General features: G+C 40.5%; 1 protein-coding gene across 6 annotated transcripts in view; it reads left to right on the top strand.

Annotated features, from left to right (window-relative positions):
* Positions 1-7,047: 7,047 nt before the first annotated feature.
* LOC149313132 (PDZ and LIM domain protein 5-like) overlaps positions 7,048-27,919 on the top strand; it is a 146,797-nt gene continuing 125,925 nt past the window's right edge. For 4 of the 6 annotated variants that reach the window (XM_089526103.1, XM_089526101.1, XM_089526105.1 and 1 more), the window contains exons 1-2: positions 7,048-7,305; positions 13,410-13,538. In XM_089526103.1, coding sequence (XP_089382229.1) covers positions 13,443-13,538 — 96 coding nt within the window. In that variant the 5' untranslated portion in view covers positions 7,048-7,305; positions 13,410-13,442. Of the gene's footprint in view, positions 7,306-10,879; positions 11,015-13,409; positions 13,539-27,919 lie in introns of those variants that run through there. The other 2 variants (XM_089526102.1, XM_089526106.1) reach the window with 2 other exon arrangements.

Genomic DNA, 27,919 nt, shown 5'->3' with positions numbered 1-27,919 from the left:
CCAGCTGGTGATCAGCTGGTGTTGGCATCCTTGTCCGCTTGCACTTTGCCAGTGTCACCAGCATCATGGATGCCTCCGCTCCTTTGGTCCCCGCGCCCCTGCTGAATCTGCAATGCACAGCCACAGCTGTCGCCGCTGCCACCGCTGTCCCCCTGCCATCCCCCATCACCTCCCTTGTACATATGTAAATATTTACAGTTTTAGCGGTTTTTATTGTTAGGTGAAAATAGCACAGGAATGTGTGTAGGGACTCACTTTAAAGTCCAAACTTTCCAAGCAGCGCATGCGTACATGTTGCTCTAGGGTTAGGGTTAGGGTTAGGGTTACGAGTCTTAAAATGCGCTGCAGCTGTGCTGCAGCTTCCACACCTGCATGGCAGCTGACGCTGCAATTAAAGCCTGACTGCAAACTGCGCATGTTCCAGGACCCCGACTCATTATGCGACGCAGCTGACTCGGAGCTTTTAAATGGGCAACTTAAATTAGTGGCGTAGCAGTTCTGGCGTACCGGTGCAGCAGCTTACAGATGGAGCTGCGCAGCTGCGCATCAAACGGAAAAGAAGCTGAGAAAAGCAGCACCTTTTTAATGCCGCCTCTTCCTGCTTGGGGCGTGCGGGGGGCGTGTTCATGGCGGCATTCAGGTAAGGGCCGTCTGAAGGCTCTACCTTCATGACGTCATGAATACACCCCTTTTTGCCCGTCTGTATCCCGCCTATATTTCAGAGAAAGGGACTGGCAAAACCACTTGTGAGTATTCCTTGCCTCAGAAAACCCTAGGAAATTAATGAGGCTGCAATAGGTTGACAGGTAATTTGAAGGCAAATACACATTTACACACATATACAGCCAGCCTATTATCTGCCAAAATACCCTATTTTTAAAATATATTAAACATTAAAAAAATTGAAGGATCCACCAAGAGATTTCAATATTGATTTGCATACCATAGTATGTGTGCTTGTGCATAGCAATGAGGAACTTTTTGTTCTTCAGCTGAGATAGCTGGTACCTGCCCTTTAAAAATAAAAGAGTACTCTGAGTACATCCACTCCCTGTTGTCAAGGCAATGGAATTAAACAAAGTTGCTTGGCTTTAGTCTGAGAAAGAGAATGGCTGATTCATACACTCTTGCTCTCATTGCCTATTAGGCCCTTTGGAGATTTACAACACAATACACACATGTACAAATGTCCCGCCTAGATTTTTAATTTTTGATACTCAGTTAGAAGTGGTGGGTTTTATAATTTTCCTTATATTTCTATTGATAACAGCCTTCCTTCCAATACTGCTTCTCAAATAAAGCTTTGTAAATTTGAGCAGCCAGATTTCATACATAGCAGCTTTAGGCCAAAAAAAAAAAAATAATAAAAGAACATTTAGACACAGACTTCACTTGTCATTGATATCAGTATAAATTACAGTACAATTCAAGACACTTGGTGAGAAGGAAGTCCCACTTTTTCCAAGGTGAATATTTTCCAAGGTGGGCAAAATAAAGCATGTGAGCTAAACATGGTCCCTGAATCCCACTTTTGCAAAACTCGGCCTGTTGAGATTTTTTCACAAGAACACGATACAAAAACTCCCTCAAAATATGCAAAATACAGGGTGAAAAAAGAAGACTCCAGGGAGAGTGTATCACCTGGAAAATTATCTATCAGGTTATTAAATTTCAAACCCTGGATGCTCTTCTCTAGTCCTCAGAATGAAAGAGGGGGGAAGAATCTCAGGGAGATAACATATTTTATATTTGAAAATCATATCCCCCCCCTTCCTCATTTGTTATACTTAGAGGTGAAACAGCCAAGAAAATCCAGCCTCCCAGCAGAGTGAGGGTGTGGTTTTCAGACAGCAGCATGCTCCCAGTCCACTGGAAAGCTGCATTGCTGACCACACGGGCAGCAGATCCATGGCATTTGGTGATGCACTGTTTATACAAAATGTGTCAAATAAACACTGAAGAAACACCACCACAGTGGCAAAGGCACCCTTTCGCCAGCACCAAAGGGAATGACTTTCTGCTGCTCCTTTTTGCACCAGGAAATGACTGTGTTGAGAGTATGGCATGAGGTTGCCACAGCACCAACCCGGCAAGCAAAGGGGTGGCCAGAAGCCACTTCTTTGGAGCGGTCTGTTTCACCCTTGGTGTTCTTCATTTGAATGTCATACTTTGTGTGTCCAGAGTTAACACTGAATACCTAGGAAATTATAGGAGAGGAAATCCAAAACATCTCGAGGACCAAAGACAGAAAACCGCAAACTACAAAACCAGTCAGTGACAATGGCAACGGCAACAACAGTGTTTATTTATAACACCCTTTTCACCAAAGCATGTAACATCAGACATAAGACAGCCATGTGTTCTGCTTTATCAAGTACAATCCTCTATTGAGACTGAAGCATTTTTAGCACACACCCAGAATAAATACTGAGGCTGGGATCCCCTAGCTGGACTGCTTCTGTACAATGGTCCATTATACCAGAAGTTTCATTTTCTGAGTGCTTGTGCAAGGCAGTCAGTTGCAGTGGAAGGAGTTATCTGCTGGCTCTCTGTTGCTTGTTTCTCAAATGCCTGTCGTCCGCAGAGTTCAGGGTATCCACAGAACTAAAGTAATATGAGGAAGGGTATGCCCCAGGACTGGACCTTGATCGAGCCATCTTCTCCCATAGTGGCTTGGCTCTGTGAACTCATTCCTCCCCATAGAAACCAGGTGTTTAAGAAAAAGGCAGCATGTAATACGCAGCCTTTTACTCCCACAACTGCCTTCCTCCTCTTTTCCTCATTGCTACTACCTTATTTCTTTCTCTGCTTTCACTTAGAATCATGGATTCATAGAGCTGGAAGGGACCACAAGGGCAATCTAGTCCAAGCTCCAGTCATGAAGATTGTTTTTATTTGGCTCTGTGCTTCAAGTCATTTTCTGACTTATGGCAACCCTAAGGTGAACCTATCATGGACTCTTCTTGGCAAGTGTCTTCAGAGGGGGGTTATCATTGCCATCATCCGAGACTGAGAGAGTGTCATGAAGGAATATATAACTAAAGCACTCTTGTGAGATGGCCATCCAACCTCTGCTTAAAAAGTTTTTTGTGGGTTTTTCGGGCTATGTGGCCATGTTCCATGTGGCCACATAGCCCGAAAAACCCACAAAAAACTATGGATGCCGGCCATGAAAGCCTTCGACTTTACTCTGCTTAAAAACTTCTAAATAAGCCTGTAACCTGTGTTACTGTCAGCATGAATAGGGAATTTGGCCAAAAAGCTATAAGAAGAGAAAGAGGGCCTCCAAGTTGCCCATCAAGTACCACTTGGATCTCAGGATGCGCAGACGTACACGCATCCGGTCACAGCCTCTCCACATTGTGGTGAAATGGATTATATTTCTCTTTAAATGTTTTAAAATAACAGCCATTCACATTCCATATTAGCACGTTCATATTTGGTACAAAATGCACTCTCCTTGTCCTGTTTTTTTTAATGATGTGTTTCCTTTCTCCTTTTTTGGTGATATGTAAATGGTTACTCTGCAAGGTACTAGTGTCCTCTGAGGCAGAAAACAGACCTACTTACAATAGTGAATTCCTTTCATGCATGCACTCAGGAGGTGATAAGTACATACGTCACTGTAGGTGGTAAGGAACGGCTGACATGACCTAGCATGTTGGTAACAGAACTTCTTTTGCCAATGCTGGCAATCTAGTCTGGTACAAAGTCAACAGTCAGCACATTCAGGACCAGGCCTGTACTGCAAAAACATAGTAACAGTCAAGAAAGAGGAACAGCTGCACTTATCTTGATAAACGCACCTGGTTATTGAAAAACATGTCTTTTGTGTTTATCCTTGTTCTAAAAAAACACAGCAACCAACCTTTCATCTGATAAACTCAAGACAGTATACATAGTTTAACAATTCCCCTAAGAAAAATGTTAGCCTCGGAGTGAATGATTGGCACAAGGTTGCTCAGTGAGTACTGTGGCCAAAGAGGGATTTGAATCCTGGTCTCACCAGGTCCAGTCTAACAAGTTTACCATTATACCACACTGGCTCCACTCCACATACAGTACCAGGATATTGCAGTTTTATTTTGGGGCAATTTAATTTTAATAAGTATGCAAAGGGACCTTGTAGCACCATTGAGACTAACTGAAAGAAAGAAGCTGGTAGGCAATATAGTCTATTAACTGGGCAAGGTATTATTATTTTTTTTCATTTTTTAATCTCTAAAACTACTATTTACAGTGTGGAGTGGGGTGGGGGAACCTTCAGGCAGCACTACAAGCCATTAATTCCCACACTCAAAGGAGTGTGTCCTCTACAACTATGCTTGCTAGGGCAGAAAGTAGGTTAGAATGGCAAATCCCTACATGATTTGCAAGATTGACAAGGATTTATAGTACTTAATTGTTAAACAAAAGGAACAACAAAGTTATTTTTCATGTCTAAATTAGGCTGCTGAAATTATGGCCTAAAACCAATTGCTAGTCTCAGATACAGATGGGAATTCCATCCCACTGAATCAATGGCAGTTGTATAAGTGTTGCCTTAACCAAACAACAAGCAGTCCACTCACACATCACCACAACAGAGTATAGGATACGGAACAAGTCAGAACCAATTAGAGGTCATAGTCACCAGTTGATAAATCTCACACATGTGGCAGGATGAGGCTATACCTGTCTGACTTCAGTTTATATCCACAAGGATGAAGTGTAGTGAAAGGGCACTTTGTACAGTCTGTCTTCAGAACTAGAAAAATAATTCAAAAACATTGGTAATACTTCTCTTCCTTGACAGTTCAGCTCAGACTTCAGACACAAACATCTTGCTGGAACTGGAGCACCAATCAAACAACTAGCAGTGCCCAGAATTACACAGGCAAGTGAAGAAACAACCAAGTCACAGAGTAAAACCAATCATGTTGTCTCCCATTTTATTGTTCTGGCCTTTTGCTAGATGCTGCCACACTGCAGAATGAATGGTTTGACAACACTTTAATGGTCATGGCTCCATCCTACTACTATAATAATCAGTGTGGAGAAATAGAAGATGACAACAACAACAATGAAAAGGAAGAACAAGAGATCTCTGCCATAAGATCCAAGAAATCAAGGGAAGATTTAAACGAAGAGTGGAGATGCTATACCCCCCAACAGAGGTCCCTCATTCATCAGGTTGCCATAAGTTGGAGTCAACTTGATGGCTGTTAATAACAAATTAAATTATTATTGTATTACTATTGCATTATGTTATTATTATTGTTGTTTATATTATTTGATGTGGTGGTTTATTTGTTTATTTATTTAATTTATATCCCACTTCTCTCCTAGTATTATTTTTTTGCCCTAAACTGATTTCATTGTACACCTCCCTGAAATCCTCAGATATTTTTATCTAAATATTTTTATTTATTTATTTATCATTAAAAAAGATTTGCTCTTCTCTGCTGCCACGGCAAACTACCATACCCAGAATTTCATTGCATTGAGCCAGGGCAGTTAAAGCGGTCTCAAACTGGAATTATTTCTGCAACGTGGATCCAGCTTCATCAGGGAGACTGGGGCTGCATTCACTCGGCAGAAATAGCAGTTGGCACCACTTTAAAGCAGTGATTGTTACCACTTTAATTAACATGGCTATGCAATTCTGGGATTTGTAGTTTTGTGAGCTATTTAGCCTTCTCTGGTCCAAAACACACTGCAGAAATAACCCAATTTGAGACTGCCTTAACTGCCCTAGGGAATTCTGGGAACTGTAGTTTTTGTGAGTCTATTATTATTATTATTATTATTATTATCTTATATCTCACTTTTCTCCCAATATAGGGACTCATTTAGTCTTATTGACTTGTTTATTTGTTTAATTTCTATCCCACTTTTCTCCCAAAAAGAGACAATAGACGGTTCTGGAGCCAAAAGAAACTACAATTTCTAGAAATCCCTAGCACTGAGCTAAGGCAGTTTAAAAAGCGGTCTCAAACTGGATTAGTTTTGCAGTGTGCTTTGGCCCTACGTCAGAGAGAGCACTGGCACCACAATAAACTACAGTTCCCGGGATTCCTTAGCACTGAGCCATGGCAGTTAAAGTGGTCATGAACTGGATTATTTCTGCAGTGTGGTTTGGGCCTCTGTGCTTTGGGCCTCTTGAGCAGAGAGCTCTGGCGCCACAACAAACGACGGTCTCCAGAATGGTGTCAAACTGGATTATTTCTGCAGTGTGTTAGGCACTGTGTGTCAGAGAGCTCTGGTGCCACAACAAACTAGTTTCCAGAATCCGATAGCACTGGGGTGTGTCTGTGTGTGCAGACTGCACCAGGTGAAGCCCTAAGGAGGAGGTGACACCACTGCTTCTGAAACACTTACCTTTTGGCAGAAACAGGCTGTGTCATTCATTGGTCTCTCTTTCAAATGCTTTAAGAGATGGTGAGAGTGGGGTGAAGCTCAGTGAGAGGAGAAAGAAGAGAGCCTGGAATTTTTTTAAACTTGAATTTCACATTTCAAAATTTTATTTTTTTTGGAAAAAATTGAAATTTAAAAATGTTCTTGAAGAATGCCACATCTTAACCAAACGGTCCCCAGGTATCCATGTACATACGTCCAGGCCGTGCATTCTGTGGTCATGACTGGAAAGTGCCCTTTTTATTTTAGCTGACGTTTTAATTGTGTGTTTTTTTAAACAGGGCTACATTTTTAGGAGCGTTTGTTGTGAGCCGCCTCGGGGAGAAAGGCGGGAGAGGAAGGAAATAAATGAATAAAAATAAATAAGAACAAATAAATATTTTTGCTAACCGTTTTGTTATGTCAGAACTATTTTAGTGCTACATTCAGTAGTGGGGAAATTAGGATTTCGGAGTGACATTAGTGCAAAATAGGGAGAGGGGAGCATGACTGAGGAGTCTGTGGGGTGTGAAATGGGAAGAGGCCCAAATGGGTGTGTGTGTGTCTGTGTGTCTGTGTGTGTGTGTGTGACACCAACCCTAGGGAGGCCACTGGAGTCAGGGCAGTTATAAAGTGGATTATTTCTGCAGTGGAGAAGGGGCTTGAAGAGAGCCTGGGGCAGCCTGGTGCTGCTGGCTCTTCCCTTCCCTCTGGCCTCCCTGCCAGCTTGGCTCTGGCCTCTTTCTCCCTCAGCTGAGAGAGAGCTGGACAAGGGAGGAGCCCAGCCAAAGGGGCGGAAGTGCAAACAAGAGCCCCAGGCCACTGCCAGAGCAAGCCAGCCGGGAGCCTTTGCTGCCTGCCCTCCACAGCTGCCAAGCAGCAGCAGCAGCAGCAGCAGCAGGAGCCGGGGAAGAAGGAGCCCTCTCTGGAGTGAGTGGGGGAGTGGGAGTGGGGGGACCGGGGCGGGCGAGTGGGAGAGCAGCGCGCCTTCCCAGGGCTCCCCTGTCAAGTGAAGGGGAGCTGCTGCTGGGCTGGAGAAGGTGAGGGCTGCGCTGGAGGCTCCAGGGTCCTCGGCTGCAGGGCTGCAGGTGGAGGAGGCAAAGAGGGTCCTGGAAGCAGGGAAGGCAAGGAGAGCCACTGGGGAAGTGTGTGCGTCTGAGAGAGAGCTTTTGCGCCTCCGAAGAGTGAATTGAAAAGCTTTGGGTCCGGCTCAAGGGAAGGCGAAGAGAGCCACTGGGAAAGTATTGTCTGAGTCAATGGGAGGTTTTGTGCTTCCAGTGTGTGTATTAAAAGTCTATGGGTTGGCTCTAGGGAAGGCTAGGAGGGCCATTGTGAAAGTATTATGTGTGTATGTGTGTGTGTGTGTGTGTGTGTGAGAGAGAGAGAGAGAGAGAGAGAGAGAGAACTAATGTGAGGTTGAGGCAATGCACCTCCAAAGGGTGCATCAAAAGTCTTTGGGAATGGTTCTAGGGCAGGTTAGGAAAGCCACTGTGAAAATATTATATATGTCTATATATGTGTGTTTGTAGAGAGATCTTGTAGCACTTGGATTCAAATGCATCTGAGGAAGTAGACTGAAGTTTAGGAAAGCCCATACAACCAACTTCTTTCTTTCAGTTAGTCTTAAAGGTGCTACAAGATCTCTCTCCAGACTGATTCCACAGATTAAGATGGCTATATCTTTGAATGTGAAACTAATGTGAAGCTGAAGCAATGAACCTCCAAAGTGTGCATTCAAAGTCTGGCTCTAGTTCTAGGGAAGGCGAGGAGAGCCAGTGTGAAAATATTATATCTATTTATATATGTGCACTTGTGTATAGAGAGAGATCTTGTAGCACCTTTGAGACTCACTGAAAAAAACAAGTTGGCAGCATGAGCTTTCCTAGACTTCAGTCTACTCCCTCAGATGCATGTGGAGAGGAAGTAGACTGAAGTTTAGGAAAGCCAATGCAACCAACTTCTTCCTTTCAGTGAGTCTCAAAGGTGCTACAAGATCTCTCTACAGACTGGTTCTACAGACTAACATGGCTATGCCTTTGTGTGTGTAGGAGAGAGAGAAAGCCAGAGCTAGCCAATGTGAGGTTGAGACAACATGCCTTCAAACTGTATGCATTAAAAGTGTTTGGGTCTGGCTCTAGGGAAGAGCCAATGTGAACATATTGTGTGTGTGTGTGTGAGAGAGAGAGAGAGAGAGAGAGAGACAGACAGACAGACAGAGAGCACCAATGTGATATAGTGGTTTGAGTGTTGGGCTAACCGGACTCTGGAGACCTAGGTTCAAATCCCAGCTCAGCCATGTGAAAACCCACTGGGTGACCTTGGGCAAGTCACACTCTCTTTTCTCAGAGGATGGCCTGGAAAACCTCCTCTGAACAATTATTGCGCTAGTGCCTCACCAAATTACAGATCCCAGGATTCTGTAGGATAGAGTCATGGTAGTTAAAGTGGTGTCAGACTTCTTTACTTCTGCAGGATACACCCTGAGAAGTAGAAATTGAGTAGCTTTATCTCATTTAGTAGATGGGGAGCCCTGGTTCTTATATTGGGTCCTTTTGGTACCTTTCCCTTTCTTTGTCTATAAACTCCAGTTTCACTGCAGGTCTTTTAGACTGTTTTTGCAATTTTCTGGTATACCAGTTTAAAGATAGTGTGAAGTTGTGTGTGTGTGTGTGTGTGTGTGTGTGTGTATGCATGCATGTATCCATGTATGTATAGTTGTGTGATAAGCCACATTCAGGGCAGGGCAGATTGAACAGTGAATAATTGTTTGGTGGCTCTATTTGCTCCTTATTGTTAGGACCTTTATTAACTGGGCAGAAAAGTAGGAATTCCAACAGGAAAGTTGGTTGTTAGAACGTAGCTTGTAAGGAATTTTCTCCCCCTGCCTTGTAGCTAATAGATTCTTATGGTATACTTCAGATATTGACACAAACTAGAAATGTTTCAAAAAAGATTTAACTGTGCAGATTCTCCTAAAATAATATTGGCACTTGGCTTGTTTTTTTCTGTGCAATCTAGTCATTTGTAGCTGTCTGAGTTTTGTATTCACCCATATTTAGGCTTCTTTATGCAGTTTTTATGCAACTGATATTGTTCAAGTTGTTTCTGGGAGAGCGATCAATGATTTATTGTGGAGAAAAAAAGCTCATGTTGATTCTGCCTAAAAGATCTATGGTCAAGATTTCCGCATTCCTGGTGGCTCTTGCTTATTTTAGAGAAGTACTTTTTAAAAAAAACAACCACATGTTACTGTGTCATTCCTTCTTAGGTTCATATAAGTAGAGGAAGGAAATGAAAGTGACATTGGACTATGACCATGGTGTACTCTGTTGGTATACTGATAAGAAAAGTATGGCCCTGGAGTCACATGCAATGTTCATCACAGTTTTTGCCACTCTTACTGCTCCCAGCCTTGCCTGGACCAGCTTTTTAATGGCAAAAAGGGGGAATTCTCTCTCTCTGAAGCATCCAAAAGATTTTTAAAGTTTTCAGGGAACCCCACATGGGTTAATGTGTTTTTTAAAAAATACACCTGTGGTGGACTTGGGTCATTTCTGTATTTCATAATTATTTTGACATCTTCTGGGGGTCTGTGCATCTGCTGGAGGATTCCAGGGATAGAAAACTGGCTCCCAACCTATCAAAGTTGTCTGCCTTCATAGTGTTGTTGTTGTGTGCCTTCAAGTTGTTATTCCAGCTTATGGCAACCCTTAGGCAAGCATTTCATGCAGTTCTCTTGGTAAGATTTGTTCAGAGGGGCTTTGCCTTTGCCTCTCTCTCCCGAGACTGAGAGAGTGTCACTTGCCTAAGGTCACCGAGTGGGATTGTGTGGCTGAGTAGGGATTTGAACCCTGGTCTCCTTGAGTCATAGGCCAGCACTCAAACCAGCAATTTGGGGAAAAAGACATAAGGAACTAAATGCCATTTGACTGCAACCTCTTATTTGCTCTGGGTTCTTGAACATTGACAAAAGGTTAGAGGAAGAAATAGCCCAACATCCAAGATGAGAAAGTCTGAAATGGTGTGGAGACAAAGGTTGAGGGCAATAAAAAAATCTCTTGTGCTTCCATTTTGTGGTTATCTAAACAATTTCTAATATGCAGTGTGGCATTTACAAAAACTGACAGACTATTTGTAGTTAATTGATTTATTAAATTTATAGTCTGCCTTTCTCTTGGTATGGGATCCAAGCTGGCTTCATTTTTATGGATATTCATTGTGTTAATCAAGTGGCTCCTGAAAAGGGAAGTGTGTGTCTATGACAATCAGTATGTAGAGAGATCTTGTAGCCCAATTGAGACTAACTGAAAGAAAGAAATTGAAAGTATGAGCTTTTATAGACTAAAGTCTGTTTCCTCAGATGCATTTTTAATCTATGAAAGCTCACACTGCCCACTTCTTTCTTTCAGTTAGTCTCAAAGATGCTACAAGATCTCTCTATATACTGATTTTACAGACTATCTTGGCTGTATCTTTGAATTTTGCTTCTGTGACAATGAGTGAGTGGACACTGAAGACCTGTATTACACACTGCTCTGACACCCCACTGTGTGTCTGGCTTGATCCTGTGGGCAGCAGTGGAATAGAAAATTTAATCCCTACAAGAAGACTCAATCCTGCAGAAGGGGACATGTCAGAGGTATTCGTTCATTCAGCAACCATTAGATTGTGTCTAGTTCAGTTATGCTAGGGTGGGTATTCAGTAACTTTAGAGGTGTTTGTTCTTTCTTTTTAGGGAATCTAAATGCATGGATGATTGTGAGTCCATGCTACTGTTGTGGTGCATATATGCTTATTTTGGCACTGTGACTAGGGCTAGATGCACAATGCTTTCAGCTGCGTGGAATTGCCTTCTTCCCTAAATACAGAAAAATAAATAGGCTTCAAAGAAATAACCCATTATGTATGGCTATACCCACATCACATGGCTAATTGAAGTTCCACCTTAAATTTTAGGTTCTTTTAATGACCTGCTTTGGTTTCATTTTACAGTCTATGGCACCTCTAAGTCTTTCCAAATAGGAAAAACAGAAGACAGCTTCTACTCAGGCAATATTACAAAATTTTATCTGATGTGAAGTTTAAGCAGTTACCTTGGATTCTGGTCAACAAGAAAGGCATTTTTTTGCCAAGTTTCAAGAAATATGCTGTAGACATATTGCAGGAATATTTGATATTCATATTATTGGCATGTGCTATATAACTTTTTGTGATTACTGCTCTGTGTGAGATGAATTAGCTGAAATGTTTCAGCAAGAGAACTTAGACTGAATTTGTTGGAAAAGGTAAAATAGTCCTTACTCTGCTTATTGTAGCCTTTCTAATTGCAGTGTATACATGGCCTGAATCCCATTGGTACTCTTCACTAAAGTAGACTCATTGAATTAATTGGATTTAATGACAAGTTGACTCTCCATTCAAAAACTGATTCATTGGGTCTGTTCTTATTGGGACTAACCAAGAGGATTCCAGCTTGCAGTATCTATAAAGCTCAATCAGCATTTTTAAAGCAAAAGATATAATTATTTTTTTCTTTAAGAAAGTGCAGATTTGTCATTCATTTGTAAAGAAGAATAGTATTTTAGTAGTCTCTTCAATCAAATCTTGCCAAGAAAACCACACAATAGGTTCACCTTAGGATTGCCCTAACTAAGTTGGAAAGGGCTTGAAGGCACGTAGTAACAAGAAAAAAAGATCTGTTCCTTATCCTGAGGTAAGACTGAGTTGGTATGCAACTAAATTTCCAGTTTAGACCCATCAGGTCACATTGAAATGACTAGATTTCTTGACTCCCTCTGTTAGTGATCTCTATCAACGTCTGAGTTCTTCTCAGAGCTCTGGAACTAGAACAGATATCACCTAGATCAGTGATGGTGAACCTTTTAGAGACTGCGTGCCCAAACTGAAAGGTGTTCATGCACCAGCTGTCATCTGGTGCCAGGGAGTGGGACTTCTGGGGTGGGACTTCCGCCTTCTAGCGGCAGGACTTCCCCGGAGGCAGTTAAAGGCATGGCGGGAGGATGGGGAAGAGGAAAAATATGCACATGCTTGTTTTTCCTCTTCCCCCACCCTCCCATCTCTCTCTGTGCCCTCAGAGATGGCTTTGCATGCCAGTGAGGACACGTATGCCATAGGTTTGCCACCACAGACCTAGATGTCTTTTGTGTGCTGAAATTTCAGTGCATTGCGCTAATGAATAGTTAGTGAAAGCATTTGCCTTTCAGAAGGGAACGAGAAGCTTTGGAAAGACTTTGCTAGAGCCTTTGAGCAGAAACAAGTATCCAGGGCATAACTTGATCAGGGGTTCAGCCCTGCAATCTATTTTCAAAGCAACTTTGCCAAAAATGTGGTGTAGAAATACCCAAAATCAGCCTTCTTCAACTGAAATTTGTTCTATGAACTCTAGGTTGCTCACCCAACCAAGAGTTCCCTTTCTTTGGCTTGGCTCTATCCTTTTTCATTTGTTGCTCAGTAGTCTTGGAATTGTCTCCCTGAATATTTGTAGACTGCAGATAACAGACCTTAAGTAACATTCTAAAAGTTAAAAGCAGTGCTCTCTGTTGTTGGGAGTCACACTTTATTTATAAAAGGGGTAGGCAACTGCAGTGGATCTGCCCCTGGGAGCCCTAGGGAAGCTTTAAATTCCAAACAAAGCAACACTAGAAGTGGCTACTTGTGGTTTTGGGGGAAAATAATCTTTTTTATTCCTGAATAGGTTAGGATAGGGAGATGCAAGTTATTTAAAAGGTAAATTGCTATTCCAGCAGAGGCAGTTAACCCTTTTGGGAGGGGTAGAAAAGGGGACGGTTCAGGGATTCTTGGTTCAAGACATCAGGTTCAAGATGTCCAGTCTTGAAAGCCAGAAAAACAGCTGGAGGGAGTCCATAATTCACACCTCTACATTATAGTTTCTTTGACTGGTGTCCTTAGGCATGAACAGACTTCTGTGGGGGGAATTACTCACTTTATGCTGAACTCATTATTGTCTGTGTGTGTGGCTCAATATCCAAGTAATCTTTAAACTTCTCTTACAGACATTTGTGGTTTGAATTGGAGTGCTGAACACCATGAACAATTACAGTGTATCTTTGGTTGGTCCAGCCCCTTGGGGTTTCAGGCTTCAAGGTGGCAAAGACTTCAACATGCCTTTGACAATCTCTCGGGTAAGCAAGCACTGCTTTTTTTTCTTTTTTCAAAAACTCATTTTATATGAAGCTTTCTGCATCATGCATTACTTGGAACCAGTGAAAATTAATATTTTGGTAACATGATCTAATTGCAAAATTCCTTTGTTGTATGAACCCTAGAAATTCAGCTGGTTTTTAAGAAAGTGGGAGATGCCCCACCATCATATGGCATTAGGATCTTGAAATGTGTCATGTTTTAAAATAGTCACTAAAACTAAACTAAAAATAGTCACAACACTAAAAAAGTTTCCTATCAGTTTGATGTGTGGATTAGAACTTGTACTTCATTGGTATGTATGTTTTATCTTTATGTGCATCTGAGCTGCAACATAGCAGTAGAAGAGTTTGATTTAAATTAGAGTCTTTTATCACACAGCTACTCAAAGAGGTAGTCCATAGACCAGTGCCAGTCTGCAAGCTGCTGGCTCCTTGTAGAAAAACTAATTACTGTTTCAGGAATTGTTCTGTTGCTTGGGATGAGGGAGTGTAGATAGGGCAGCCCTATGGTTTCCTAACACAGAACATAGTTTCCTGTTACTATTTCAGTTCAGCATAATTTTTTTTGCAAAATTTATTTCCAGAAAAAAGGGAATTTGCATTACAGTTACATATAAACAGGACCTTATTGTGGTTATGAAGGTGGCATCCTGGATTCCTTCATTTTTATGCTTCATCGTAACATACTTTATATTGTAATAATTAAAAATAGGTTGTATTTATATTGTTTGTGTGTGTGCCTTCAAATTACTTATGGCAATTTTCTTAGGCAAAAAATACTCAGAGGTAGTTTTGCCAGTTTATTCATCTGAAATACACTACCCAGCACCTGGTATTCAGTGGTGGTCTCCCATCCAAGTACTAAGCAGGGCTGATTCTGCTTAGCTTCCAGGATCAGACAGGATCTGGTGTTTTTAGGGTATTTAGGACCTTCAGTAAAAGATACTCTATGTAAAATAAACTTTAGACATTGCAAGAAGTCACATGTCGGTAGACTTAACATATAGCTGGGTGAATGTCCAGAGGTGCTGTCAGGGCTATATTGTATCTTCGAAGATGGATAGGACAAGTCTTTAGTCCTTTTTTTATAGATAGCCATGGGAGAACTGATGAATGCATATTTATTAGCCTGAAGCGTACTTATACATTTGGTTTTCCTTTTGAACATGCTAGCAGCTTATATCTACACTTTTTAAAATTAGGACTGAATTTTTGTTGTCTAAAATAGCTTAAACTCCACCCAACTCCCAGAAAACGTTTTAAAATTGTCAGTGTTGTGATACTTTTACTAGGGTATACAGAACACTTATGAAATCTGACTGAAAGAATATTTTTTTTAAAAAAACCTCATATTTCTGTCATAAGGTAACAGAAATTTTCTTCCACACAAAGATCCCCAAATCAACCTAGAGTAAATAGTGGATCTTAGGATTAAGAATTCTCAGGTTGTCATGTATTTTTATTGCTTTTCTTTTTAGACTCTAGTCTCCCATTAGGAAACTTTGCTGTGCAGCTTTGCTTTGAAATAAAAGTGATCTGTACTCAGTCCATTCTGTGTGTGTGTGTGTGTGTGTGTGTGTGTGTGTGTGAGAGAGAGAGAGAGAGAGAGAGAGAGAGAGAGCACGCACAGGTAGTTGGATTCAATAAGCTTAATTTTTCAGTATGTTATTAATAATCACCTCTCAAATTTAGGTTACAATTAATGTCTATCATGTATTCCTTTGTATGGTGTGCTTTTTGCTCTGGAATTAGTGTACTTCATTCTGGTATGCTAATCAATTGCTTCTCTGATAATAGAAGGGAACTATGTTGTGATGTTGGAACATTGGAACAGAGTGTACAGTGCAACAATTTTCTCTTCCTAGTATTGCCAAAAGTTCCAGCTAATTAAATGCTGATAAAGAAATGCATGAACAAAGGAGCAGAGCTGTTTATGTGCCCTTTACAAAGGTCCTGCTGTCTGTTGTGACCTTCTTGGGTTTGGGGCAGTCATGCATGCAATTCATTCTGGACTGTGAGAGGGAGTTATTTTTATGGCCTTTGTATTGTGAGCTGGCATCACAGCACTGCTGCATGCAAGGTAAGTTTAAAAATACTTTTGAACAGCACTTTTAAAACAGTTGCTAAATAGAAACTAGTTTCTAATGGATTTATTCTTAGCAAGAGTGTCCATAAAAGCAAATGCCACATTCAGCGAGTGCCCAAAGAAAGTTCCCTTCATGGGAACCCATCTGCTTGTGCCAACAAATTTGGTAACTACCTGTTTGAAGTGGAAATAATGATTTCACTTTTTGGACTTAGGGCAGTTTGCTCAAATGAGTAGAGACAGCAAGAGGCTTTGATCTATGCTAATTGCAAGCTATGCAACATTATAAAAAACCTCATGCTACTTTACCTTCCCAGTTTCCATAGCAAGCTTACTATTTTCAGCTCATTTTAAAATCCAAGGAAGAGGTTGGATCATGGGGAGATCTAGAACAAGAAGATCTACAACATTAATGGGGTTGTATTTGATTTAAAGGTTAACATCTGTGCATAGGATGGAAGAAGTACAGTAACATGGAGGGCATTGCAAGGAAGAAAAGAAAGAGGGAGAGAGACTTGGGAAAATACAATGGAATAAACACATGCCAGGGAACTCAATGATAAACAGCCAAAAGATCATTCAAAATATAGTGACGTTGGAATACCAGCATGAATCCTTACTAAAGCATAACATCTCTGTAGAATAGGCATTCTTTTAAAAGGAAAGAGTATTTATGCCCTTACTACTAACTAGTCTTCTTGAAGTGGCTTTTGATTTACTAACATTTATGTCCAAAAACACTGGAGAAATAACCCAGTTTGACACTGCTTTAACTGCCCTGGCTCAATGCTAGGGAAGTCTGAGAACTGTAGTTTTGTGAGACATTTAGCCTTCTCTGTCAGAGAGCTTTGATGCCACAATAAACTACAATTCCCAGGATTCACTAGCCATTGAGCCAGGGCAGTTAAAGCAGTCTCACACTGGATGATTTTTTCAGTGTGTTGTGGACCAAAATAATAAAGAATTGTTGGACAGGATAAAAAATGAGACATGTTTTTCCCTCATCACACCCTCACTAGTTAGATGTGTCAACTGCATCTCTGTATAGATATTGGAGGAAATAATCCTAGTACAGAAATGATGCCCCTAGCATCCATATAATATACCTCAGTGTTTGTTTTCCTTTCACGTGCAGCTACTGCTACAGTTTTTCATAGCTTCTAGGTGTTCTGATGCAGATGATACATGTAGAGTTTCCTGCCTTTCTCCCTAGTCCTGTGTTGTTGTAGTTGCTAGTGCCAAAAAGATAATTAACAACAGGCATTGAAGAGGTAAATGCAAGACCAAGGCTGGGGAACCTGTGATGCTTTAGATATTCTTGAAGCACATCTCCCATCATCCTTCATCATTGGCCATTCTGTGGCTGATTTATATCTGATTGGTCTCAGATTTCTCATCCCTGTACTAGATGTAATGTGAATCCTCTTCATGCTCATTCCTTTGCTGTGGTTGGTTCTGCATATTGATTTGAGTCTTGATGTCAGTGAATGTGGCTCTGTGCTTAGAGATCATACATTGTAGGTTTTCAATCATTTATTTACCAGTGCTTTGTACTGGATAAGAAGGAAATAGGTGTTTTCCAGCAGAATACAGTTGGCTCTCCATATCTACAGATTCTTTGTCCATGGATTCAACCATTCACGGCTTGAAAACACTTTTTAAAAAATTACAGAAAATCAAACCTTGATTTTGCCATTTTATATAAGACATGCCATTTTACTATCCATTGCATTTAATAAGACTTGAACATCCATGGATTTTGGTGTTCACAGAGAATCTTAGAACCAAACCCCAGTTGACCAGCACATTCTCTCTTCTTCTCTGCCCCTTCCCACCAGCAGCATACAGCCCCATCTGTCTCTAGGCCTTGTGAAATCTGTGGTGTTTTTTTAAATAGTCTGTGTCTTTAGAAATGGCAGCTGGTTCACCAAGAACAACAAATGAAGCTTTGTCTCTGCATGTTTAGCTTTTGCCCCCACCCGAAAATACAGCACATCCGTCCGTATATTGCCTTAGCTGAAATCTTTCCAGCATCAGATTTATTGATTACCTTATAGCAGCAAGAGGTACAAGAGGTTTTATCTGAGGCAAATGCAGTTGCAGTGACAACAGAAGAGGCAAGATCTAATAGCATTAGAAAGGTCAAATTTCTAATATATATTTTTAAACCCTGTTTAAAAGGGTTGGAAAACTGAAAAAATAGAGTACAGTACATAGGCCTTTCAAATGATTTTTAAACATCCTGAACAGACCAATTCTCTCTTTTGCTGAACTAACACTTAGTGCTGAAAAACAAGCCATTTTCCTCTGTAGTCAGACTCTTTCCATTTAATGGCATCAAATACTGTGGGTTTTAGTTAACTAGCTAAATATGGGAATACTTGGTACTTGTGGGTCAGTAACTTGTGAATTCTGGAATTAATAATGCTCTCTTGCAAAAATAGATTGCAAAAAAGACAGTCATTAATTTTTGTCCCATGAGAAAGGATGGGGTTGAGTGTCTTTTTTAATGCTCTGTGTAATTGATCATAAAAGTTGTAGTTTGCTTAACACACAATAACATTTTGGCAGGTTGTAGGATTTAAAACATGTAGCTATGTTGTAAGGTTTTTTTAAAAAAATCCCTAATGAAACTCCTCAATGTAATACTTGGATAAGAGCAGCAGTGTCTGTAAGCCATTTGTGTAGAAATATGCCTTGTGGTGTTCTATCCTGTTTCAAATGGCCTTATTAAGATGATGTGATGATCATTAAAGTGTAATCCTATGGAAAGAGTTGGGCTGGGAGCCAGACTATCTGGCCTTAGGCAAGCCTCTCTTCTCCCATTTGAAAATTAGAGTGTTCATAATAGTTGCATGTTTTGCAAGATCATTGGGAGATGCCAGTAAATGTTTTTTTAAAGGAGCAAATATTATCAATATCCAATCAATAAGAGTCTGGAACCTTTCTTAGCATCAGAAACATCAGATAAGTTTGGACAAATGCTTAATCGCTTAACATATGGCAGCAGAGTTTTCTTAAATAGTGAAAGTCAAACAGCAGTTAGGCAGGAGTGCCTTAGGGAAGTAGGACAGAAGTAACACAGCAAGCTCCAGCAGGGATGAAATTGCAGGTAATGTTTTCTCTTGCAGCATTGAAACAACAACTCTAGTATTTGTTCCCACATGCTTCTTAGCTGTGGCAGTCTGTACAGACAGCTATAGCTTTTCCCCTTGATAGAAAGGGAAATAGGTATCTAGTTTATTCCTGTTTGCCGCTTTCATGTATTTTCAAGAAGAGGGTAAGAACCATCTGTAATTAAAAAAAAAAAAATAGCATGAGAAGCCACCCATGTTGCATCTGTTTTCATGTCAAGGGGGAAAAGCTGTTTGTAAAATGTCCAAAATATGCCTTTGGGGGAATCCCATTCAGATGCATTCTATTTAATATAAACAAAGAAGAATGAGACCTTGTTTTTCTTCTTTTCATTTAGAGCCCAGAGGGCTGGTTGCTCCAGTTCAATGTCCCCACCATTTTATTGAGCTATTTTTAGTCAAACCGTTTTCTCATTATTCATTTAAAGATGGTTATCTTTAAGGGTATTGTGAGAAGAGACATAGTGTTGAAGGGTTTGTTTGTTTTTCTTGGAAGAGAGCCAGAAGATAATATGGGTTCCTAACTTTATAGAAAAAGGGGGGGGGGACTCGATGTTATCCTGCTATCCATAAATGGAAATGCATGACAGAAGATTATCATTTGTTTACTTAAAATAGTGGGAAAATTGGTATTTCTTTGACCAAATAAAATGTTTTTCATAGCTGACTTCTGAACTGTAGAAATACAACAGTCCCTTTTCAGTTAAGGCCATAAATGGATGCATGCAATAACTTTAAATTATTTTGTCTGATATCGGTGGTGATGGTAAAGCTTTCTTTTCTTTTTCTTTTTGAAAGCTTGCTACATATTAAATTAATTGGATTTACTGGGAATATCTATATTAGACAAGAGTGTAATCTTCTATCTTACATCATATACATGATATATAATTTCAATATACAATATACAATTTGGCTGCTTGTCAGGAGTGGGTCACACCCATGCTGGCTGGATCTGTTTTATTCCTTGGATTCGCTTTTTCTGATGTGCAATACAGTGGCACACCTATTTGCTATGTTTTGCATTGCTTGGCTTTTTGTATTCTTTCCTCCTCCACCCTAGCTCATGTTCATTTTATTCTTGGAGGAGGGCACCTATAGTGTTTAAGTAACTACTAGACACATCTCCCAAACTAGACTTTTAATGCATGAAGATCTATGTCTCACTAAGTTTGATGCAACAGCCTGATACAGCTATCTTCTGTAATTTGACCATAAAGACCTGCTAAAACTCTCAGGTATTTATCGGAGCCTCTGCTTGAAAAATGTTTGATAAGCCTAGACATATAAATATTTCTTGCATCCCTTCCTTTAATTGTACTGTTGCTTTCCCCTTGGATATTATGTTGCTACAATCGTATCACAGTGCACTAGAGTTTAAGATAAATCAGCCCAAGGAAGCCAGAAAAGGACAGTTTCCTGTACCTTTCCCACCCTTATAACAACCTTTACTCGCCAGACTTTTCAGTAGTTGGGAATTCATTTTAATAATTGGTTGAAGGGATACTGGGAGAAGATAGTTCTTTAGGAAGTTTAGAAGCAGAGTTACTTTCCCAGAAGTAGTGTGTGTGCGTGTGTGAGAGAGAAAGAGACCCTTTTTTCCATGAAGTTCCTTAAATTAACTATTTTATATTAGGGGTAGATTACTGATGTGATAATGACTTTTTTTTTGTGGAAAGATGAAGACTGATAAAATTCAGAGGTGCCTTAGAAGAGTTTGCAGCAGAATGTGCTAAACCCTAATCTCTCTTATATAACTCTGGCAAAGGGGCAATATTTAAGTTACCTAACTAAGCTGCTTTGAAATGCATGTTCATAAGATACAAACATAGTCCACATAAATTGACTGAGAAAAGTTTAAGGTAAAAGGAGTAGCTCATGGGAGCTGGCACCATCATCTTGAGGCAGGAAGAAGAAAGAAAGAAGGAAGACTCTATGTGACCACAGATCTATGTTTATGTGACCACAGACCTCTGGGACAGACAAGTTGAACATGAGTGAACAGTGTGATGCGGCAGCTAAAAAGGCCAATGCAATTTTAGGCTGCATCAATAAAAGTATAGTGTCTAGATCAAGAGAAGTAATAGTGCCACTGTATTCTGCTCTGGTCAGGCCCCACCTGGAATATTGTGTCCAGTTCTGGGCACCACAATTCAAAAAGGACATTGAGAAACTGGAGCGTGTCCAAAGGAGGGCGACTAAAATGGTGAAAGGTCTGGAAACCTTGCCCTATGAGGAACGACTCAGGGAGCTGGGGATGTTTAGCCTGGAGAAGAGAAGGTTAAGAGGTGATATGATAGCCCTGTTTAAATATTTGAAAGGATGTCATATTGAGGAGGGAGCAAGCTTGTTTTCTGCTGCTCCAGAGAACAGGACCCGGAACGATGGATGCAAGCTACAGGAAAAGAGATTCCACCTCAACATTTTTCTTTTAGCCTCACTACCACTGTTAGGTTTGCCACTTCTTGAAAACCTGTGTCTTATTATTATTATTATTATTAACCTTTATTTATAAAGCGCTGTAAATTTACACAGCGCTGTACATACAATCTTTTTAATTGGATGGTTCCCTGCCCTCAGGCTTACAATCCTGACAGTAAGGGCTGTTCGACAGTGGAACACACTCCCTCGGAGTGTAGTGGAGTCTCCTTCCTTGGAGGTCTTTAAGCAGAGGCTAGATGGCCATCTATTGGGGATGCTTTGATTGGATTTCCTGCATGGCAGGGGGTTGGACTTGATGGCCCGTGTGGTCTCTTCCAACTCTATGACTCTATGACATGGTCTGGTTACTTAGATACATGGATTGTTGATGACCATGCATTACAATGGATCATTCAGCATTTGGGAAAAGCTTAAGAGATGGTGTGAATAGAGGCATGAAGGAAAGACCTATATTGCCTAAACATTCTTGCTCTAAATAGCAAATGGGTGAAGAGAATGCTTTATTGAGCAGTATTTTAAAACAAAATAAACAAGTCCGGTTGCAGAAAGCACAGCAGAATGTCTCCTTGGGTGATATTTCCAAGTTGTGGTTCTTTCTCCGTTGTCGTTTCTCTTTGAGACTTGTTCGGCATGAGTTATCGAAAAAGGCTGCAGCATCATGGATAGTGTGTCTCGGTGCCTCCCGGTGCGAGACCAGGGCGGACCATTGTTGGTGACTGATTTGGCCAAGCCTCAGATGTTGTTTCAGGGAGTCCTTGTACAGTGCGCCCGCGTCATACATGGATGCACCACACGTGACTTTCAGCATACGCCGAAAACCAGAAGGGAGCCCACGGGAGCCCGTGGGGCGCAAGGGGTGGCGCATCCCACTAAGACTAATGGAGTGCGTGCCCATGGCGTGCACCACCGCACCATGCACGAGCCCCATTATTTTTAATGGGACTTGAGCATACACATTTTTTTTATGCAGGGGGATCTGGAACGGATCCCCACGCATAAAAAAAGGGCTCACTGTATCTCTTCTTTGGGGCGCCCCTCTTACGCTGGCCTGTGGTGAGTTCACCATAGAGTGTTGTTTTTGGGAAGCGATGGTCCTCCATCCAAGAACTGTGTCCTGCCCAGCGCAGCTGCATTCTCAATAGCATGGCCTCAATGCTGGTGATCCCTTCTTGCTCAAGGACAGCAACATTTGTCACATAGTCAGTCCAGTGTATATTTAGAATTGTACGTAAACAGCGTTGATGAAAGTGTTCGACGAGTCGTAGGTGTTGGCGATAGGTTACCCATGTTTCAGACCCATAAAGGAGAATAGACAGTACAATGACTCTATACACACTGATTTTTGTGCTTTGCCTCAAGCACAAGTGTTTGTTACTCCAGACTAACCCTAAACCTATGTTATTACTGTCTCTTTTATTATTATTTTTCTTTTAGCCTCACTACCACTGTTAGGTTTGCCACTTCTTGAAAACCTGTGTCTTATTATTATTATTATTATTATTAACCTTTATTTATAAAGCGCTGTAAATTTACACAGCGCTGTACATACAATCTTTTTAATTGGACGGTTCCCTGCCCTCAGGCTTACAATCTAAAAAGACATGACACAAAGGGAGTGGTGGTGGGGAAGGGGCCTCTCTAGTAGGATAATACATATAAAATACATAGCAATACAGGAAATGATTCAATAAAACAGGCAAGAAAAGAACATCAAATAGCAAGTGACAATTATGCAATGCCTGGGAACGCTGCCCTGAACAGGATGGTCTTCAACTCCGTTTTGAAGCTGGTTAAAGAAGTGATGGCTCTTGCTCGCGGGGGAAGAAGGTTCCAGGAGTCTTGGCCAGGTAATTGATCCTGACTTTGTTGACATTTTCTCGATGTTCCATGAAAGTGGATTTAAGCTCTGCAAGAGCCCATGATTTTTACTGCTTAACTCTCTATGCATGTTATGCTTTAGTGGTAAAGCAAACACTCTTTACATAAAACCCAAATATCTTTTAAACATATGTTTTCGTGGCTTATATAGCATCTTTGTTCTCTTTTAGCTACAGATGGGGATTAAGGGAATTAATCTTCCCCATTTTCTATCATCTGTTTGGCAGCTCTCTCACAATATACAAATATTCATTAGCAAATCATGGCAGGTAGTAAAAATGGAAAATGGAATACTTCAGTCACATGAGATCATCCTGTTAAGAATTCCTACTCCTGAAGGACATGATGGTTAAATAGTATTTTAGAAGATTAAACTTCCATATTTTGTCATGTTTTTAAAATTATAATGTAATATAATAATCAATTTAGAGTTCTTTGTCCTGTCGAGCCTCTGAGGCTACCATCTGCTGTTGCTGTGACTGTGGCTATGGCACTATAGCAAACTGGAGCAAGTGGTGCAGTGGTATAGATGTCAGTCCTTTGCTAAGTAACCTCCCCATCATCCCTCAGCAGCCAGTGTCATTTTATAATTTTTATAAACAGTTTTTTTAAGACAAGCCCCTAGTCCCAGTCGTGTTGGAATGTCAAAATTTAACATTATGGACAAACCTGGCTTCAAAATAAGGAATGGGCAACTGGAAATTATATTTCTGCTTCCCTGGTTCTGTCCCTTTGTAGCTGTTTGTCATATCATATGATCCTGCCATATTCCCACATCTCCAAAGGTTCCCACTTCTGATGAAGTTTATGTGTCTTGTTACTTTTTGCTAATGGAAATAGTTTTATGACATATGCAAGACTTTCCCAAGAAGCTTTGCTGTCTGCAAAGTGCCTAAATAAACAGCAAAGAGATGTGACCTAAAATTCTTTTCAGTGACACATGTACAAAACAACCATTTGATTGCAGTTTGGAAACTGTATACTGCTTCTTGGTATGCAATTCTGTAGGCTGTGTGTAAAAGCCAATTGCAGATTGGGGTGCTCCAAACACATGATTGTTTTGATTGGTCTTTCAGTTAATATGGTGGAGATTCTTTTGTGATTGCAGCATCTGTGATAGACATTTCAGTCTTCTGGAGAAGATTGTGAGCTATTAAGCTAAGTGAGGTTGTGGTAATCATTTCCAGATTTGTCAGTATGGTGCAGAAATTCCAAATAGCCTTGACAGTATTTTCCCCTTTATGGTATGTACTTAGTCCAAGCCTAGTTAAGTGGCAGACTGGTATCTAACAAAAAGGCATTTCCTTTTTTGGTATTTTGTAAAGCTATGTCTGAACTGAACACAAGGAAGAAAAAGTAGTGGTTTGCATTTTTGTTATTTTGGATGAAGTTAGAGGAAGCACTCTATTTAAAGAGATTGGAGTATTAGCTGTTTGGAACAAAGATGTGCTCTCTGGGAAGGATCACATTTTGATTCTCATGTAAAACAGTATGCCAAGAAAAATAAATGCTTTATAGTAGATGCCTTAACTATTACATTGGTATACAGTTGTAAATTGATACTGTAGTATTGTTGCTCAGGTAGTATAGATAGGAAACATTTGTCTTAATGTCTACCTTTTTGTCTGACTTTTTAAAAAAGAGGTGAAAACTGCCGTAAGATCCTTTTCTGATATCCCTTGTTTTTTAAGAGTGTCCGGCTTCTGCATAGGGATAATCTCTTTACAGTTTGGACCTGTACAGGGCTTTATAAGTCAAATGCTGACCAGTGCAAGATTGTGTGCCATGAACTTTGATACCTGACCTAATTAAATTGTTGCTATTTTGTATGCTTTGTGAGTAGTCTAGGCCAGTTCTCTATATACAGAAGTGTTCATTGCAAACATTTTTTAAAATAGTGTCATTATTTTTAGTGTATGCCTGTAAAGATTTGGGTTTAGAACTGATTTAGGGCCTGAAATGGGCCAGACTAATATGGGCTCAGCCTGGGTTGGTCCCTGGGTCAGCATGGGAATGGGGGGAGCGGTGTTCACATACCCATCCCTGCATCAACCCAGGATTGGGACAAATGTGCACTCCTTATCATGCTGGCTATTGCCTCGACTGAGGAAAGCCCCCTGTCTCTTGCCAATTCTGACATGGAAACAGGGCACCTGGCTGCACTCACATGGCCAGGCACCCTGTTCCCACATAAGACACAGCGATGGGGGCCTTCTTTAGTCAGAGTGACAGCTGGCAAGATAAGTAGCACAGGGGGTCCTCCATACCTTGCTGGCCATAGTCCTAGAAACTCTGCCTAAAACCAGGGGTAAATTAGCCCAGGGCAAAGGCTATTTACCCCAGGGTCAGGCTGGATCATATCTGGAGAGGCAGGATTAGGCCCAATCCTGTCCTGGGGTTTGTCTCATCTAAATGATATAAAGCCAGGGGAAACTTGGGCCTTTTGGCCTATGCATAAAACCCCTAAGCCAGACATAGCTAATGTGATTCTGTGTTGCTTATCTTATTTTTTAGGACAATAACTTCAAATACACATGTATTTATATTAGTAATCTGTATAGCATATATATGCATGCATGCTCTCGGTTTATTCTTGCTAAAGTTAAGAAGCATAGTAACATGTCCCACTATATGTATATTTTAGTAGATACTGCCAAATGCTTTCTTTGTACAGTAACTCTTCACACAGCTGCTCTATGTGACTTTATTTCCCTCTTGATTTCTACCCTTGACTATTTTCACAACATATAAATGCTAAATGTTACTTATTTTAGGACAATTTGAATTTGTAGAGGTGCTGTTGACATTACGTAGTACAGTTGGCCCTCCTTATTCACAGATTTTTTTATCCACTGTTTGAAAATATTAAAAAAATTATAAATTCTAAAAAGCAAACCTTGATTTTTCCATTTTATATAAGGAACACCATTTTACTTGCCATTGTATTTAATAGGACTTTAGCATCCACAGATTTTGGTATCCACTAGGGGACCTGGAACCAAACCCCAGTGGATACCAAGGGCCCACTGTATATAGGAAAGTGAGACTTCTTGATGATGAACTTATAGCAATAGCTATAGATCTCCCATAGACCAGATATTTAGTTTATAATGTTGTTGCATGGCTCATGGTTAATATGTGGGTTGATCCTGTTCTGCTTATTCTGTGGTCTTCTGAAGGTCCATGACTATTGGCTGTAGGAAAGAACGACGGTTACAGAGGGGGGAAATCCATGTTAAAAATAACTGTAAAACTTCAGTGGAGTAGGCATGGGATTGGCTGGCCAAACCATACTACTCCATTTTGTGTGGCATTCTTTGATCTCTAACTTATTTTTGAGCTCAACTACATTTGCCAGAATACTGCTGGCTGCAGTATTCTGGCCCTGAATTCCACCTGAATTCTTGCTTACCTGCTGCAGGTTTTTGGGAAACAATGAGCAGCTGCTTTCCCACAAGGTCCCTGTGAGTGTCCCTGCTGCATTGCTCTGAAGTCAGAATGAGGTACCCAGCCATGTTATCAGTGCTGGGTGCTTCATTGTGACCATAAGTCTTTTTAATATGAGACAAGGGATGGAAATCCCAATTGGGTCCAGGGTTTGGGGGCTGTGTAGTATAAACAGAACTCAGCCAGCCTGGGGGAATTTGACATATTATAGGTCATGTAGGCAAGCCCTTTGTCTCAATTCATGACCCTGGTTTTCATCTTCAGAACTCTTAAGTGGTTTGGGACCATCATCTCACAGGATTTGCATCCTCCATATAAACCTGCTTAAGGTTTGTACTCAGTTACAGAGAACCTTCTGGCAGCAGAAGCGGAGCAATTGGAGACAAGAGGACCATTTTTTTGTTGTAGGATATATGGTGTTGTATGTTGTATCCTTGACTGCTTTTAAATGAACTCCTGGAACTATTCCAGCAGGTACTGTATCGTTATGTTGAGCCTTTCTCTGTTTTCAATCTATAGGTTTTTATAACCATTTGTATACTGTTGTTTTATTCTGTTGCTATTGTTTTAAAATTGTGACTTAATTTTTTATTGTACAGTATACAATTGCTGAATATTTTTTTTCATAGAAAGGCAGGTTATAAATTTCTAAAATAATAATAATAAAATGTAGGTCTGGGTTATTTATCAAAGAGCCAGAGTTTATTGAGCTTTTTAAAAATAAATAGTTTTTAATTAAGGAAAAAAACAGCATTTATAATTTTATGATAATCTGATTATACTTTAAGTGAAATAGCTTTTTTTTTAAAGTGAGCTGTACATATGGTTCCTTATTTCAGTTTTCTTTGGGCAACAGAAAGCTACATATTGTTTTAATTTGGGGTTGTTCAAAAGTCAGTGTCATCTGGAATGTTGCTGCCAATCTGATAAGGTGGTGTGGTCAGCATCTTTCTGACAATAAAATACTTTCTGAAGCAGAGTGTGCACATAGGAAACTACACTAAAAATAATTTATTGTGGTTGAATTTGACCTTGTTGGGTGGAAATCCCCTCCCCAATAATGCTAAGCTTCTGTCTGTTAACTACAGTAGCTTCACTTTCCCATGGCTAGAATGTAGGAGGAGTTGAAGTGAGAACACACACACATACAAACATAGATATTGGCTGAGGGCCCTTTTGTGGCCACAAGTTTGGCTTGGTTTTAAACAAACAGAACTCTGATCTGACAGCCATTGCAGATAAATTCCCTACCATCATGGATATCTTTGAATATAGAATTCAAAGACCTAGCCATGTTAATTTGGATCAGTATGCAAAGGGATCTTGTAGCACTTTTGAGACTAACAGAGAAAGAAATTGATAGCACAGGCTTT

The sequence above is a fragment of the Sceloporus occidentalis genome, unplaced genomic scaffold (genome assembly GCF_023333645.1).
Source record: "Sceloporus occidentalis isolate IW3139 unplaced genomic scaffold, rSceOcc1.0.p SCAF_5, whole genome shotgun sequence".
Classification (NCBI taxonomy): Eukaryota; Metazoa; Chordata; class Lepidosauria; order Squamata; family Phrynosomatidae; genus Sceloporus; species Sceloporus occidentalis.
This window is presented reverse-complemented; position numbering and strand designations above follow the sequence as displayed.